This window comes from Coregonus lavaretus (assembly GCF_964263955.1).
Source record: "Coregonus lavaretus genome assembly, chromosome: 19".
Taxonomy (NCBI): Eukaryota; Metazoa; Chordata; class Actinopteri; order Salmoniformes; family Salmonidae; genus Coregonus; species Coregonus lavaretus.
Genome location: NC_140006.1, coordinates 22,632,509 through 22,649,357, shown reverse-complemented (window position 1 = coordinate 22,649,357; position 16,849 = coordinate 22,632,509). Strand labels below are relative to the sequence as shown.

At 42.3% G+C, this 16,849-nt stretch overlaps 2 protein-coding genes across 2 annotated transcripts in view; both read left to right on the top strand.

The window, feature by feature from the left end:
• The window catches only part of LOC311146863 (laminin subunit alpha-3-like), a 101,392-nt gene extending 93,513 nt beyond the window's left edge, over positions 1–7,879 (top strand). The window contains exons 51-70 of the mRNA XM_084183478.1: positions 152–268; positions 758–912; positions 1,555–1,696; positions 1,819–1,918; positions 2,037–2,153; positions 2,375–2,545; positions 2,747–2,898; positions 3,248–3,460; positions 3,689–3,837; positions 3,929–4,091; positions 4,234–4,361; positions 4,775–4,922; positions 5,078–5,176; positions 5,272–5,435; positions 5,610–5,727; positions 5,976–6,116; positions 6,267–6,415; positions 6,630–6,761; positions 7,177–7,300; positions 7,606–7,879. Coding sequence (XP_084039604.1) covers positions 152–268; positions 758–912; positions 1,555–1,696; positions 1,819–1,918; positions 2,037–2,153; positions 2,375–2,545; positions 2,747–2,898; positions 3,248–3,460; positions 3,689–3,837; positions 3,929–4,091; positions 4,234–4,361; positions 4,775–4,922; positions 5,078–5,176; positions 5,272–5,435; positions 5,610–5,727; positions 5,976–6,116; positions 6,267–6,415; positions 6,630–6,761; positions 7,177–7,300; positions 7,606–7,611 — 2,688 coding nt within the window. The 3' untranslated portion in view covers positions 7,612–7,879. The remainder of the gene's footprint in view (positions 1–151; positions 269–757; positions 913–1,554; positions 1,697–1,818; positions 1,919–2,036; positions 2,154–2,374; positions 2,546–2,746; positions 2,899–3,247; positions 3,461–3,688; positions 3,838–3,928; positions 4,092–4,233; positions 4,362–4,774; positions 4,923–5,077; positions 5,177–5,271; positions 5,436–5,609; positions 5,728–5,975; positions 6,117–6,266; positions 6,416–6,629; positions 6,762–7,176; positions 7,301–7,605) is intronic.
• Positions 7,880–10,579: 2,700 nt separating this feature from the next.
• On the top strand, positions 10,580–16,548 carry LOC311146241 (laminin subunit alpha-4-like; the record flags this gene model as incomplete). The annotated part of the gene is made up of 9 exons (XM_084182744.1): positions 10,580–10,603; positions 11,466–11,599; positions 11,670–11,850; positions 12,117–12,272; positions 12,373–12,538; positions 12,628–12,782; positions 12,989–13,082; positions 13,240–13,359; positions 13,604–16,548. 9 exons carry the CDS (start codon positions 10,580–10,582, stop codon positions 13,747–13,749), a joined length of 1,176 nt encoding a protein of 391 aa, XP_084038870.1. The 3' UTR covers positions 13,750–16,548.
• Between the last annotated feature and the right edge of the window lie 301 nt (positions 16,549–16,849).

The following is a 16,849-nucleotide window of genomic DNA, read 5'->3' as shown; positions in this document are numbered from 1 at the left end:
AATCATGTATAGGCAGTTACTGTGTGCGGTAACCATGTTTATTGTCTTGCTATGGTTACTTCCTGGTTAGGGTAATCGTTTTTTATTTGTGACATATTATGGCAATAGGCCTAATGGGCTCTTAACCAAATTGATGATGTTTGTTCTTCAGAAACGTATGGAGGACCTGAAGAAAGAGCGTAAGAAGGTCCAGGACCAGATAGCCATGGCAGAAGATCAGCTGAAGAATACAGAGGACCTCCTGAGAATGCTGAATGACAGCAAGACTGTAAGCACACAGACCAGCCATGTAAACTGTATATTACCTCAAGTGCATAGTCAAATTCAATATACATATGTCAGTGATGCATCTTTCATCACTGGTACACATATGATCATAACTAGTGTAATGATACAGCCAATGTACACACCATATTTTGACATTACTTGAAATATAACAGCAGTTGCTCTAGATTCTCAAATGTTAGTCGTTGAGTCCTAACTTGCCAGCCTCTCAGATAACAATCAATGCTTGTGTTTGATATGACCTTAGGTAAAGAGGATGGTATGTCCTTGCCTGTATTTCCTGTACCCACAGTGGTTCTTCTGTTCTCTTCATTAGGGCATATGGTAACAAAACGTAGCAAAACAGTTTGCAACGGAAAGCAAACATTACCATTTGTTATTGGACAAGTCCAGGTAGTCCCTCCTTGTTTCAGTCTGTTTTCTTCCATTTGGTGCCTAATGAATATGACCCTGTTGTCTTTCTCCTCTCCAGGAGTATGAACAGCTAGCTGCCCAACTGGACGGGGCCAGGACTGACCTCACTAAGAAGGTCAACACCATCTCCCAGGCCGCGGCCAAGGAGGACATTGTGGTGCGAGCAGAGAAACACGCTGAGAACCTGGCCAAGCTGGCCAAGGAATTACAGGAGTGAGTTATAGGGACATGGGATGTGGGGACATGTCCTCTTAGACCAGTGTTGGGATGGGTCCTGGGTTATGAGGACAAGGCAGTTTCTGCTTCTGGTTTCTGTAGTTTAAGCGCAATGGTCTCAATACTTTATTGTCCATGTTAGTTTCAGTGGGAATTTCTTTGACTTACATTTCATAAGCTCAGTCACAGGAAAGACCAATATAAAAAGAAAACCGATAATTCCTCAGCAGCACGTAATTAAAGATAAAAATAAAGTATCAACTCAAAAGGTTCCCCAAGCATAAACTACATAGTATTGAAGTAGTGTTAGTAGTGGTAGTTATGGTTCTTTAACAGGTAAGTTTATGTTGGGTGGTTTCCATCCTCAGTGGGTCGTGCCAGAGAGATCTGCCATCCGCTAGATCCCCCTCAGGCTGCATGTTTGTTGTTCCAGTTGGTTTATTGACATTTCTGAAAATCCAGATGCTTGTGTTTACATTGGTACTCTCTCTCTCTACCTCTCTTCTGTTCTCTCTTCTGTTCTCTGTTCTCCCTTCCTTCCTCTGTCTCTTTCTACCCCCCTCTCTCGCACTCTCTCCCCCCCACCCCCTCTCTCTCTTTCCTCCTTTCCCTTCTCTCTCTCGTCTTCCTATGTCATAGTGCTGTAAGGGACTCGAGTGGCCGCTCTGATGTGCGTGATGCCATAGATGCCATTGAGGCCTACAAGAACATCACAGATGCAGTCAATGCTGCAGAGAAGGCAGCCAAGGAGGCCAAGGATGCAGCTGACAAGGCCCTAAAGGTGAGTCCACAGTCTAGCCACTAGACCCATACCAGGGCGATATTAACTCCACAGCACCGAACTCTAAGCTGATGTGGCTTTGGTCCACCTTCTGTTTTAGCAATATTTTATTTTCAATCTAGGATGTGAAGAAAGAGGACCTGACACAGAGAGCTAAGAATCTGAGAGAAAGCGGGAATGACCTACTGACAGAAGCCAAGGATGCAGAAAAAGATCTCAAAGGTATGTTGCTATAAGTTGTAATATAGTTTTTAGAGTGCGTAAGGAGCCAACCAAAAACATATGGCCTAAATTGAATGGCATAGTTAAGGCTTAACTGAGCTCTGTTTTGACTCGACAGAGGCCTCTGATGACCTCACAGCCCAGAAGAAGCGCCTGAATGACGCAGAGAATAAGAAGAAAGCATTGGAGAAGGACCTGCTGGATGACCTGGCAAAGCTGAACAACATCCAGAGAGGTACATTGACTCGGGTAGTAGGAGGACCAGAGGTTATCTGATAGATCAGCTCAAATTATGGAACATTTACTGATCAATGGAAGAGCAAAATATGAGTTATGAGAGTGCTTTGATTTAAGTGTCATCATCCCCTCATCGCTAATCCCTCCTTCCCCCTCTCCTCCTTCCCTCCTTCCCCCTCTCCTCCTTCCCTCATTCCCTCTCGCCTCTCCTTCTCTCAGATGATATAGGATACATGCTAGATGAGGCGAAAAGGAAGGCAGCGTCCGCCAATGACACGGCCAGCACCACCATGGACAGACTGAACGCCATCAGAGAGGAAGTGGATAAGATCAACGTCATGCCCTCTGACTCCAACCTCGGCAGCATCATGGACGATGTGGACAAATCAGGTGAAGGATCACTCCACTAACCTATGTCTGCATAGGCTGGAGGGAATATTATACACCCATAGACAGGGCTTCCTTGTAAAAAGAGATTTCTCTCAATGGACCTCACTGGGTAAATAAAGGTGGAATAAATAAATATGACTTATCTTATTAAATGTTGTCTCTCTCTCTCTCTCTCTCTCTCGTCTCTCCCCCCATCCACAGTGAAGAATCTGTTGAAAACCATCCCGTCTCTGCAGGATAAGATCTTGGAGGTGGAGGATCTCAGCTCTCAGCTCTCCCCTGTCACCAATGTCTCTGATAACATCAAGAGGATCAAGGAGCTCATTGAGCAGGCTAGAGACGCAGCCAATAGGGTATGAATTTACCACCACACACACACACACACACACACACACACACACACACACACACCCTGGGTCCTCACCCCACCAGATATGCCCACTGTGTAAAACCTGTTACCCCTTCCGCTGGCCATACAGTCTCTCCAGCAGTGAGTGCTGTTGAGAAGTAAGACGTTAATATATGGAGTCAGATTCATTTCAGTTTGAAGGATTGCAGGTTTAGGTCTTGACAGAGCCCTTTGGGGAATTTGATGGACAGTTGTTATTCCCATAAAGGAGAACACTGATTTCTCTTTACACTGCTGGTCCCTTAGTAACCCTGTACAACCTCTCTCCTTGTCTCCTTCTCCTGTCTCTCCAGATTGTGGTCCCTATGAAGTTCAGTGGGGAGGGCCACGTGGAGCTGCGTCCCCCTAGTGATATGGAAGACCTGAAGGCATACACGGCCCTGTCCCTGTCCCTGCAGAGACCAGAGATCCCCATCAACAGAGGGGACGGAACACGCAGACGCAGACAGGCCACCACGACCACAGACACGGGAGACATGTTCGTACTCTACCTCGGCAACCAAGACGTGAGTGGACTGGACCATGTAGTACCTATTCTCCTAATGAAATAAAAATGGATGATATAGATTTGACAGTTTGCTTTTGGTTCAGAAAAGCTCTCTCTGGCACTTCAGTCGGCATTCTTCTAATACATGTGTATATTTCGCAATTGAAATAATGGCACATATAGATTTGACAGTTTGCTTGTGGTTGGAAATGCTCCCACTGTCTGTCCTCACCTCTCTCTCCCACAGTCGTCTAAAAACTACATCGGCATGGCCCTGAGGAAGAATGTGCTGTTCTGTGTGTACAATCTGGATGGAGAAGAGTATGAGATCAAGACAGACTACATCACTAGGTCTCCCTCTGAGCCTTCCTTCTTTGACAAGGTGGACCTGCGCAGGTAAAACTATACCTTTGACCATCAAAAGTCTTGGGAAATTAGATTTGAGTGAGTAACCCTGATCTAACATTGACCTCTTACAATCTCTCAGAATTTACCAAGACGCAGAGGTGAACCTCACAAAGCTGTTCACATCCAACCAGCCGGACCCACCTCAGACCAGCAGGAAGCAGGGAGAGGTGACCAGGAACCTTCTAAACCTGGACCCTAGTGACATGGTCTTCTATGTCGGGGGCTACCCCTCCAACTTCACTGTAAGCACCTGACTTCATAACAAAATAATTGTATGACATTGATTGAAAATGACCTTTTTCAGTGACTACTGGAGGTGGCATTACGATTCCTGATTGAAGCATTTTAAACCATTTATTACATCTGAAAATGTTGTTTCTATAGCCTCCAGCCTCCCTCAACTACCCCAACTATAAGGGATGCATCGAGCTGTCCACCTTCAATGACAGATTCATCAGTCTGTACAACTTTAAGAATGCTGTCAAGATCAACCTGGAGACACCATGCAAGAGGTAAGCATCACACAAAGAGATTGGTAGAGCTACTCAAAGCCTAATGAGGTATTGATTGGAGATAATGCTCCTGGATCAGAGGACAACAAAGAATAACGGTCCCATAATCAATATTCCTCAGAGTCCTTATACAGTTAATCTCACCAGTCTATCACTTGACTGCTGAACATGTTAAGTGGCCTGCTAAACTGGACACTTAACTCTAGCATAGCGCAAGTCGTTCCTATTGAGTTGAGTGAAACCTGGGTGTTAGCAGCGTGGCTCTGTGAGCAGCAAAAGTACTCTCCAGTTCTATTTTTGTGTTTTCTGTTTTCCCGACCACCCAGTGTAGCTCCCCAATTAGTCTTGATCAAATCTTGAGTTTTACAGTCAACAACCTTAACCCTATTCTGATTGAATCCCTCTGTGCCCAGGTATATCCAACCAGTGGTGTTTGACTACTTTGAGGGGACTGGTTATGCCAAGGTGTCCACCGTAGGTGCTACAACGTCCACCCTACTCCTGGGCCAGACCATCTCCACTCGCTCAGAGAATGGGCTTCTCAGCTACATTGGAAATGAGGTAGGCTACTTACTCTGCTCACATTGAAACATTTGGTGTGGTAAAGTTGACAATGTACCATCGTTGACACTTGAGTAGCTGTTAGGTTTCTCTACTCTTGTCAGTTTGTCCACTGACTGTGTTTTTTGACGTTACTTGTTTTCTTCTTTTCGTAGGACATCTACTACAGTGTGACGTTTGAGAGAGGCTACGTTGTCATCCATAGTAACCTGCTCAGTGAACCAGTACAAAGCGCTACCAAAGTCTTCCCAGTGGTAAGGCAGTTGGCGCTAGATAGATGATATTTGGTTATTTGTAGAATTTACATTGTTTTGCTAAAATAGTTCTCCCTGATTTTCCTTCTCTTTAGAATGCAGATTCAGCAGAAGTGTTGATCATCATCGAGTCCAAAGGACTCCAAGAGATGAAGATCCGTGTAGCAGGCGTTGAGGTGGTCAAGGCTAAAGTCCAGTACACCCCTGGAGACTTCACAGACTACTACATCGGTGGCCTACCACAAGCCCTGAGAGAAAGGTGGGTGCTTTTCACCCACTTACTAGGAACATTATTATTTGTATGTTTGGCTAATGTTTGGCATTACGATTTTGATGATCAAACTTAGCCTTATTGCTAGTACACTGTTTCTCTAACCCTACACCAGACCAGAGGAGTCTAAATGACATTGTGTTTGTGTGTTCTCGCTCACAGACACAACATCACCACCCAGCCACTGAAGGCCTGCATGAACAACATCAAGTTCAGCAGCAAGAACCCCACTTTCCAGGAAAAAGTGGGCATCAGCCGGGGCTGTCCCACGGACTTCCTGGTAAGTCTTCACCTTTTACTAAACCTTTTTCAAACATGGTCAATACTGTAAGTGTTGTCCACATCAAATCAATACCATGGCGTTATATTTGTATTCATACCACTATGATCTTCACTCACTGGAGACCTAGTTATACTGTCAGAAAGCCATTTATGTGTGTCACTACTGTGTATTTTGATGCCACCAAGATGCTGTAACTGACTCCAGTCCACTGTTAATAACCGCATGATAATGTCTCTGTGTTCCAGGCATCTCGTAAAGCAGAGTTTAACGTGGGCAGTTCTCTGTCAGCTGCTCTTAAAGGCTTCAGCCTGGCAAATGATGTCACAGTCTCACTGGGATTCAAGAGCTCTGAGAAAGATGGGCTCCTACTGCAGAACACTGAGTCGGTTAGTAGACTACACCACCTGTTTTTCTCCCTCTCTCACTCCATATTTCTTCCTTCAACTGTTGTTTTGACATTTTAGTTTTAGGATACAGCAAATGTGAGTGAGCTGACTGTTTGAAATTATATTTATCCTTACCTGGTTCTCCGACAGAGCATTGGCGCCATCGAACTTGCCTTGGTCAACGGCTATGTGGTTCTGACGTTCAAAGACAAAGTTTTGAGATCTTTTAAATCTAGCAAGCAGTACCAGGACGGCAAATGGCATTACCTGACTGCCACCAGAAGAGAGGCTTCTCAAAGGTAGAACATCAACCATTCAACATAGATTGGTAGAAGGCTATTAAACCCACAATTTACCATGATGGATTGGTGATGATTGAGACTTAGTCATTATTGTTGTGGCAGTACAGTGCACACTGGTTATACAGATTGGTAACCACAGACACATATACTGTAAAAAAGAAAAAGAAAAAAGTACCATAGATGTGAATGTATGTGCTGTGTTGCCCTACAGTATCGAGCTGTGGATAGATGAGGAGGATGTGGGAGGGCAGATAATTTCAGACTCCTTCGTGTCAAAGCCAGACTCTCTGTTCCTGGGGAAAGACACTTTCAAAGGCTGCCTCTCCAACCTCTACTTGAGAAGGTAAACTCACATCACTGTTTATTATTATAATGTATAACATTAGTCACAACACAGTAGTAATAGTTGTTAGATACAGTACATATGTAGTTATCATAATGGTTGTTGCTGTAGTTTTATTTATTCAACCTTTATTTAAGTAGGGAGTCATACTGAGAGCCTTTTGCATATGAGCCTTGCAGAATACCAAAAATACACACATCGAATATGAAATGCAACCAATACATAATAGCATAGCATAGCATAGCATAACTGGTAGAAGTTTATTTTTGTAGGAAAGGTTTCATGTTAACATCTGTGTTGCATTCATTGCTCACATTTGATAGTGCACTGGTGTCCTGATATTGATATTAGATGTAGTGTTACTATCCTGGTTGTACCCCCTCCTGAACGTTGCTCTGTGTGTGTTGTGTTGCAGGCCTAACGTTCTGTACAGAGCAGAGGACCTGAGTCAGTTCAGCTCTACAGGAGATGTGCTGCTGGATATGTGTAGCGCTGACAGACCTCCTCAACTGATGCTCGACCGCAACACCTCCAGGAAGGTGAGAAAGAACATTGAACTCAGCTAGCCCAATTAACAATGATGAACATACAATAATGACTTACCTAACTGACGACTACCCTTATAACCAAATAACTAGTGACACTAACAGGAAAGCATGATGTTTTTTGTTTGCCATACCAATCACAATTATATTCATTTGTCCTTGTCCTAATGATGGAACAAGACTTCAATCCAAGTTTGCAAAAACACTATGCTATGATTACCTAGGAACAAGCCACTCATCACTTCCCATGCATGTTGTTGATAAGTTGTTCTGACTGTGTTGTGCTGCTTTGTTTCCAGAGATGAAGAGAATGAAGAGCTGCCGACTAATGAGGACAAATTGATATTGACATGAGCGATATTAGCATCTCACACATTGTTTGCACAAGCCCATTGCTATTGTACGTGACTGATAAACACATTACTGCATGGACATCCACATCATCATGACTACTATTATTAAATACAAACTATTAACTATTAAAAATGTTTATTTTATAAGCATTGTTTCACTTTTGATTTGTACACTGTTCTATCTTAAGCATGTTTCACGACAATAAACCACTTTTCTGACCAGTGATTTACAAGCATCTATTAACCCACTCATTAACTATCATCATCAGTCCATCAATCCATCTGGTTACAGCCAGCCTGATGTTAAGTCATTTCCTTGCCCTCACTCCCTCTCTGCTTTCCCTATTCACAATGACTAGGACCAATGAACTAATGAATGATCAATAGTCTATACTGAAATACCAGAACGATCATAATATGATAATATTATTATACTATGGAATGACTGAGGGCGTAGAATTGGAACGTTGCACTAGGTATTAATAATAATAGTTACGGCCTGTGAATACCTGAAGTGTATACTGGAACATTACACAGGGAATCTCTGAGTATTGGATAAAGCAGTGCATCATTGTTATGCATAAGCAGTGTTGGAGTTTGTGTGCATCATCGTCATGCATCTCTTACTGTATGCTCTCTCAAGCATTTGTACCTGAGGACAACCTTGGCCTGCATCCATCCAAATCATTTGATCTACTGTGACCTCCTAAGCCTCCTACAATAAATCAACCACGAAATGCACTCGGATTAACCAACCATCTCTTCCAAATGAAAACTCGGAATGACTAACATATTAGCACAACTGTATGTTAGGATTACATTGACCACTTGAACAATATAGGCTCCATTCATTGCAGATGTTGGTGGGATATTGGAATGGTGCAAATTATGAGTCTCTTGATTGCATGTTTATAAGCTACAGTGCTGTCAGAAAGTATTCACACCCCTTGACTTTTTCCACATTTTGTTGTGTTACAAAGTGGGATTTCATGAATTTAATTGTAATTTTTTGTCAACGATCTATACAAAATAGTGGAAGAACATTTTTTACATTTTATTTTCAAATGTATGGAAAATAAAACACTATCTTGATTAGATAAGTATTCCATCCCCTGAGTGGATACATGTTAGAATTACCTTTGGCAGCGATTACAGTCTTTCTGGGTAAGTCTTTAAGAGCTTTGTACACTTGGATTGTACAATATTTGCCCATTATTCTTTAAAATATTCTTCAAGTCCTGTCAAGTTGGTTGTTGATAATTGCTAGACAGCCATGTTTAAGTCTTGCCATAGATTTCCAAGCTGATTTAAGTCAAAACTGTAACTGATCTACACTGCCAAATATACACTAGAGTTTCTTACCAAGATGACATTTAATGTTCCTGAGTTGCCTAGTTACAAAACACAAGGCCAAATATTATTTGGCCTTGTGTTTTAGGTAATTTACCTGCTGAAAGTTGAATTTGTCTCCAAGTGTCTGTTGGAAACCAGACTGAATCAAGTTTTACTCCAGGATTTTGCCTGTGCTTAGCTCGATTCCGTTTCTTTTTATATAAAACTAACGTCCCTGGTCCTTGCCGACGACAAGCATACCCTTAACATGATGCAGCTACCACCATGCTTGAAAATATGAAGAGTGGTACTCTGTGAAGTGTTGTGTTGGATATAACGCTTTTGTATTCAGGACAAAAAGTTAATTTGTTTGCCACATTATTTGCAGTATTACTTTAGTGTTTTATTGCAAACAGGATGCATGTTTTGGAATATTTGTATTCTGTACAGGCTTCCTTCTTTTCACTCTGTCATTTATGTTAGTATTGTGGAGTAAGTACAATGTTGTTGATCCATCCTCAGTTATCTTCTATCACAGCCATTAAACTCTGTAACTGTTTTAAAATCACCATTGGCCTCATGGTGAAAATCCTGAGCTGTTTTCTTCCTCTCCGGCAACTGAGTTAGGAAGGACACTTGTATCTTTGTAGTGACTGGGTGTATTGATACACCATCCAAAGTGTAATTAATAACTTCACCATGCTCAAAGGGATATTCAATGTCTGCTTTTTTTTACCCATCTACCAATAGGTGCCCTTTGCGAACCATTGGAAAATCTCCCTGGTCTTTGTGGTTGAGTCTGTTTGAAATTCACTGCTCGACTGAGAGACCTTACAGATAATTTTATGTATGGGGTACAGAGATGGGGTAGTCATTTAAAAATCATGTTAAACACAATTATTGCACACGGTGAGTCCATGCAACTTATTATGTGACTTGTTAAGCATATTTTTACTGAACTTATTTAGGCTTGCCATAACAAAAGTGTTGAATACTTTGACACATTTGTGAACTTTTCTAAAAACATAATTCCACTTTGACATTACGGGGTATTGTGTGTAGATCAGTGACACAATGTGGAAAAAGTCAAGGGGTGTGAATACTTTCTGAAGGCACTGTATTTGTTTATATGCATTTGTATTCATGCAAATACACTAAAGGTAAACAGATATTTTAACAAGTATACTGAGAACACACACTTGCACACGGAGAGGCACTTACAGCCGGCTTGTCCTCAGAAAGTATGTCAAATCAACAGCCACCCATACTGGTCCTTCCTTCCCTACCTTGATTGAGATACCCCCTATCACACATACTGTACCTAAACTGAAACAAACAATAACATTAAAGACATATCATGCCTCATTTGACAGAACTGGTAGTAGCATGTCATATTTGTGGAGGAAATATGACTTGTTATACATCTTTCACATGCTAGAGTATTATGAAATAGGCATTTGAACATGGAAACATACAGGTAACTTCCAAAATAAAGGAAATGCTTCAGTTAAGGAGGGATACAAAGTATATTGAAAGCAGGTGCTTCCACACAGCTGTGGGTTCTGAGTTAAGCAATTAACATCCAATCATGATTAGGGCAGTGGTAGTTCAAGTATGGGTTGCCAAATTGTCTTTATTGTTTTGTTTTTTTAACAAAAAATTAAGAGTACAGAAATATACCGATTTATAAGGTTGCATCATCATTAGATTTGGGGTGGGGTGGCGAGAAATTCTTGTGGAAAAAATTGGGTCCCCAGTCATTCTAATGAAAAAAAATGGGGTCCCCGCTAAAAAAGTTTGAATGCCACTGGCTTAGGGTCATGTATAAAAATGCCCAGTTGCCCATTATTTTGGATACCATGCCTAAAAGAAGAGATCTCTGTGTCTTTGAAAGAGGTCTATAAGAAGCATAGGGGGTTTAAAAGATGTGTGTATCTCAGTCACCAGATCTCAACCCAATTGAACACTTATGGGAGATTCTGGAGCGACGCCTGAGACAGCGTTTTCCACCACCATCAACAAAACACTTTTTGAATAATGGTGTTGCATCCCTCCAGTAGAGTTCCAGACACTTGTATAATCTATGCCAAGGCGCATTGAAGCTGTTCTGGCGGCTCGCGGTGGCCTGTTGACCCCAATATGGGAGAAATCTTTATCAGTTTGTAACTCCCAGAGGCTTACAGTAGATCACCAAAAGGACTAAGGAATGAGAATGGGCTCATACATGTTTACTATGGAACACTGAGACAAGACCTTGTTCCGTTTGCAGCGTGATTGACTTTGAGCTTTAATCATCAAACACAGTGTCATAGTTACCATAGCTCTTTATCCTCCAAACTTTGTCTTTGCATTTCAGAACCACTTCCCCAGTGCCCTGTTGGAGATCGGAAAACTATTTCCATAAATCCCATGTATACAGGCAATTTTCTCTAATATTGAGTTCCTGTGTCTCTGTGCCTGTGTGTGTTGTATAGGGTGGTGGTATGGAGGTGTCAGAGGACAGTCTCTCTGTGTGTGCACACCATGTTCTAGTCAAACATGCCTACCACATTGGGGGTACTGTGAGTAGCCTGAGCTACAGCCTCACTCCCCAGGTGCTCCAGCCCAGGTGAGTAGACACACACACTTTCTTTCTTTCTTTCTCTCTCCCTGGCCTGACTCCTGTGTCTCTCCACTAGACCTCATTTCTCCCTGGACGTTAGGACCAAGTCTGCTGAGGGCCTGCTGTTCTATGCAGCCACCAGAGGGGGGAGCTCCCACATGGCTCTCTACCTGTCCAAGGGCAGGATCAGACTGTCAGTAGGCAAGGGGAGGGAGATTTTCAACAGGGAGAAGTACAACGATGGAAGATGGCACTCGGTCAGTGGGTTACAATCTAAGAAAAATCTATACTCTGTGATGTTGTTTCACATCATATTATTCACAAACTATGGCAGTAGTTGATCAATGTTGGGGAGTTTGATGTTTCATGAGAGAAAATGTTTATTTGGAAACTTACCAAATCACTCTGTGTCATTACATTCAGTGATGCAGGATTGCACCAAGTCTCTGGTGTCCCAGGGTCAACATTTTCACCATGCCCCTCGAAAAACAATGTCCTCTTTGGTGACCATCTTCCTCTGCAGGTAATATTCAGCCTAGAGAAGAAGAGGTTCCGGTTGGTAGTGAACGGGATTAGGGCTCAGGATGGACAGCTGACCAGTGATGAGGCCACGCCCATGGAACTGATCTCTCCTCTTTACCTGGGAAGTGCTCCTGATTCCTTGAACACAGAACTTAAAGTAAGCAATACACACACACACACACACACACACAAACACACATACAGTACAGCATACACTCACACCCCAAAATTGTATTGTGTTTTCTCTTTACTTTCAGTGGAAGCTCCTCCCAAAGCAAAGTGTTTTTGGCTGTGTGCGTAACTTCAAGATGAATGGCACTCCCATGCCAGAGCCAACCACCAATCATGGTGCTGGTCCCTGTTTTGACGGACAGACACAGAGTGGGGCCTACTTCTCAGGGATAGGGGCATATGTCATTATTAGTGAGTAGAAAGCTAAATATTGAGATTGGTAATATGGTGCATGATGAAGATGATGACTAAGATGATGATGATGATGATGTCTGCTCCAGATGATTCCTTTGTGGTGGGCTCCAGCTTTGAGGTGGTGTTTGACATCCGTCCTAGGAGTCTGACTGGTGTTCTGCTCCATGTGGGGGACTCCAGCAGGCCTCACCATGGGCCCAGCACTGGACACCACCTCAGCCTCTACATGCACAGAGGAGAGGTGAGCCTGCCATGCAATGGGCTGTTAAGACTGGGCCTGACAGCCTTAATAGTGTTTCTCTAGCGCATGGTTCCTTGGACTAGTTTGACCGCTCAAGTGCTAGATTTGACCTTTAAAACATGATTCCAGTTCAGGCTGATTTTAGGCAGAGTTTCCTTGCAGACACGTCTGTTGTGCAGTGTTGTGATGTACATGTGTTTTTCCAGGTGGTGGCACGGGTGAACAACGGAGCTGGTGAATTCAGCGTTTCCGTTCGCCCCAAGCAGCCCTTGTGTGACGGAATGTTCCACAGAGTTGCAGGTACACTTTTGTTATAACATGTTATAACTTGCCTCTGTCCTACACATGTTATAACTTGCCTCTACCCAACTAGCTAGCTACAAACTCACAGTAAGAAGTGTCTTTAATACGTAATAGGTGACGCCCATTGGGAATGTGTGTGTGTTTCTCGCCTCAGTGATCAAGAGGAACAACGTTGTGGAGATGCATGTGGACACTGAGGGTGAACACAAAATAGGACCGTCTTCCTCCTCCTCAACTCTGACCAAAGACCCACTTTATGTGGGCGGCATTCCAGGTTGGTACTCTGGAGGAGAGGTCACTGAATTTACAGCTAATTTAAAACTCTATCAGACCTGGAGTCCATTGTAATGGAGTCCCCCTTGTATTTTACACAAATAATAACCTATAGATCCTATTGGACAGTGAATGATGGATGAATCAAAGACATAGTCACATTGAATTTAGACTCCATCAAATTTAGACTCCATCATTATTATGCCTCTTGAATACAGTACTGTATCTGTCTCTTCCTTGGGCAGAAACGTCCATGCACCCAACCCTCCCAGTCACAGGGTCCTTTGAGGGCTGCATCCAGAACATGAAGATCAATGAGGACCCGATCTCCTTTGAGAGGCTCTCTGGGGTATTCGGTCCACTCAACCTCAGAGAGTGTCCTGCTGGCTGAGTAGAATCTACTCCATGGCCACATCCACTGTCCACTAGCCGCTGCGTGCAATCTGTTACAAAAACAGAGAATGTGTGTGTGAGAGAGAGAGAGAGAGGTGTCACAAGGATAGTAAAACAAGGACAATTTGGACAAGTGGGGACATTTTGACAGTCCCCACTAGGAAAAATTCTATTTTTGGCTTAGGGGTTAGGTTTAGGTTTAGGGTTACTATTAGGGTTAGAATTAAGTTTGTGGTTACGGTTAGGTTTAGGGTTAGGAGTAGTTAGGTATAGTTTTAGGGTTAGGTTAAGGGTTAAGGTTAGGGTTGGATTTAGGGGTTAAGGAAAATAGTATTTTGGATGGGAATCAATGTTTTGGTCCCCACAAGGATAGCAATACAAAATTGAGAGAGAGAGGGAAGTTTGGCTCTTTTTACTGACTCAGATCTTTTTGACTCCTTCAGTCAAAAGAACGAATCTTTGGACTCATTTCGTTCGAGTCAGTAATGCCCAGAGCACGCAGGACCCCCTACCGTCGAACGATGAACTGAAAACTCGAAAGTCATAATTCTACAAGCTTCTCGTTCACACATCGTTTACCATACGGGGCTTATTTGTGACTTGAGATTTGTAAACGTGTGCTTTAAACAATGTACATTTGTTGATTGCGAGGCATACAAATAAGATTATTTCTTGATACATTTGAAACGAGGTCTAATTGTGGACACAACCGGACTATATTGTAAACGAATGTTGCATTGTTTGACTGCCGTGACGGTGATAAGCACAAAGTCGTTCGTGAAATGCAGCCCCCGAAATGATTCGTTTTCGAGTTCCAGTTTGTTAAGCAGAGGCTGTGTAGGTTTTGGTTCAACAAAGCTGTGCCCGTCATAATATTCAATAACATATTAATTGCATTAATTATTGCACCATGCGATCAATTATCAGTTCTAAACATGCCTTTTTCTTCTCTATGCTCATTATCAATTTGCCTACGCGCATAGTACAGACATTTGGTGCTTGGTAGTCGGAGCATGTCGCTGAGAGGGAGGAGCGTGTATTAAACCTGCTGTAGGACTCATTGCGGCCAGCAGGTCAAACGAACGACTAAAGTGAACGAGTCACTCAGAAAAATGAATCATGACTCCCGAGTCAGTAAAACGAGTCGTTAAAAAGTAACGAATCTTTCGCGAACTGCACGTCGCGTGTGCGTGCGTGCGTGTATGTGTGTTGTGACGTTCAAGCGGCGCAGGTATTCTGTATCAGGAACATGAAGATAAAGAGAGATGAGCTAGTCTGTAGTGTAGTATATTTATTTTGTGATAAATGTGTTTATTATCACCATCTTGTTATTGAATATATTCTAATATTGTAATGTTGTATCATCTGGGTTAGAAATGTCTGTTTTTCCCCCATTATGCTCTTCCTTTGTATTTTCTGTCCTCCTCCCCCATAGTATACAAAAGTTTTTCTTAGACTTTAGGGTGGACGTGGTGTTTGTTTGGTCAGTATTGCATCATGGCTACCATATAGGCTAAGCAACCCTGCACCTAAAAAAAAAATGCCATGTTGACCAGTTTAACAAAGAAAATGTCAGTCACAACAATTAACTCTACAATGGTATTACCATTTGAATTGTCATTCTGTATCTCTAGCGACATGTAACTATGAACTCATATTAAATGTTTGTATGTAGGGCCTACTATAGTTACATTTTGATATTTTATTTATGTGAATGTCGTCTGTTATCAGAATAATTTATAATCATCGATATTGATCCGTATTAGTCAATTATTGGTAAAAAGAAAGACATTTTCTCTCAATAGTCTCAAATTCTATTCAACCGAACTGGGGCCACAGACAAATGTACCAAAAAATATATATTGATAGTTTTCTCACATACAAGTATACTGAGCAAAAATATAAACGCAACATTCAACAATTTCAACGATTTTACTGAGTTACAGTTCATATAAGGAAATCAGTTAATTGAAATAAATAAATTAGGCCCCTTCTATGGATTTCACATGACTGGGCAGGGGTGCAGCTATGGGTGGGCCTGGCAGGGCATAGGTCCACTGACTGGGAAGCCAGGCCCAGCCCCACAAAAGGGCTTTATTACAGACAGAAATACTCCTCAGTTTCATCAGCTGTCCGGCTGGTCTCAGACGATCCCTCAGGTGAAGAAGCTGGATGTGGAAGTCCTGGGCTGGCGTGGCTACACGTGGTCTGCGGTTGTGAGGCCGGTTGGATGTACTGCCAAATTCTCTTAAACAACGCTGGAGGCAGCTTTTGGTATAGAAATGAACATTACATTCTCTGGCAACAGCTCTGGTGGACATTCCTGCAGTCAGCATGCCAATTGCACGCTCCCTCAAAACTTAAGACATCTGTGGCATAGTGTTGTGTGGCAAAACTGCACATTCTAGAGTGGCCTTTTATTGTCCCCAGCACAAGGTGCACCTATGTAATGATCATGCTGTTTAATCATCTTCTTGATATGCCACACTCTCAGGTGGATAGTTTATCTTGGCAAAGGAGAAATGCTCACTAACAGGGATGTAAACAAATGTGTGCACATTTTAGAGAAATAAGCTTTTTGTGTGAATGGAAGATTTCTGGGTCTTTTATTTCAGCTCATGAAACATGGGACCAACACTTTACATGTTGTGTTTATATTTTTGTTCAGTATAGATATACTGTACCTCAGACTAAGCTTTGTATATAATTTTGTATAATACTTGATTACCTTTTCCCATAATTAAACACTTTGGTGCAGATGTTGTATTCACTCTTGACAGTTACATCAGCTACCATTTACTTTACACTTTGCCACCATTTATTGTACATGTATGCATTCCTGCCTTTTGACCACTGATATCATTCAACATTTGTGAGTGGGTTAATCATGTCTGTCCATCAGTCTTTGTTGCCTATTTATGTCAGTTGTAAATGCTTGTATTTGTTTTGAACTTGGTATTTATATGTCATGTGCAACCTTTGAATACAATAGCCTACAGCCCTCAACTCAACCTCGAAGCCAGTACTACTGCATATTTTCATTGTTCCCCTCTAATCAGGGACTGCTTTAGACCTGGGACACCAGGGGTGTGCAATTC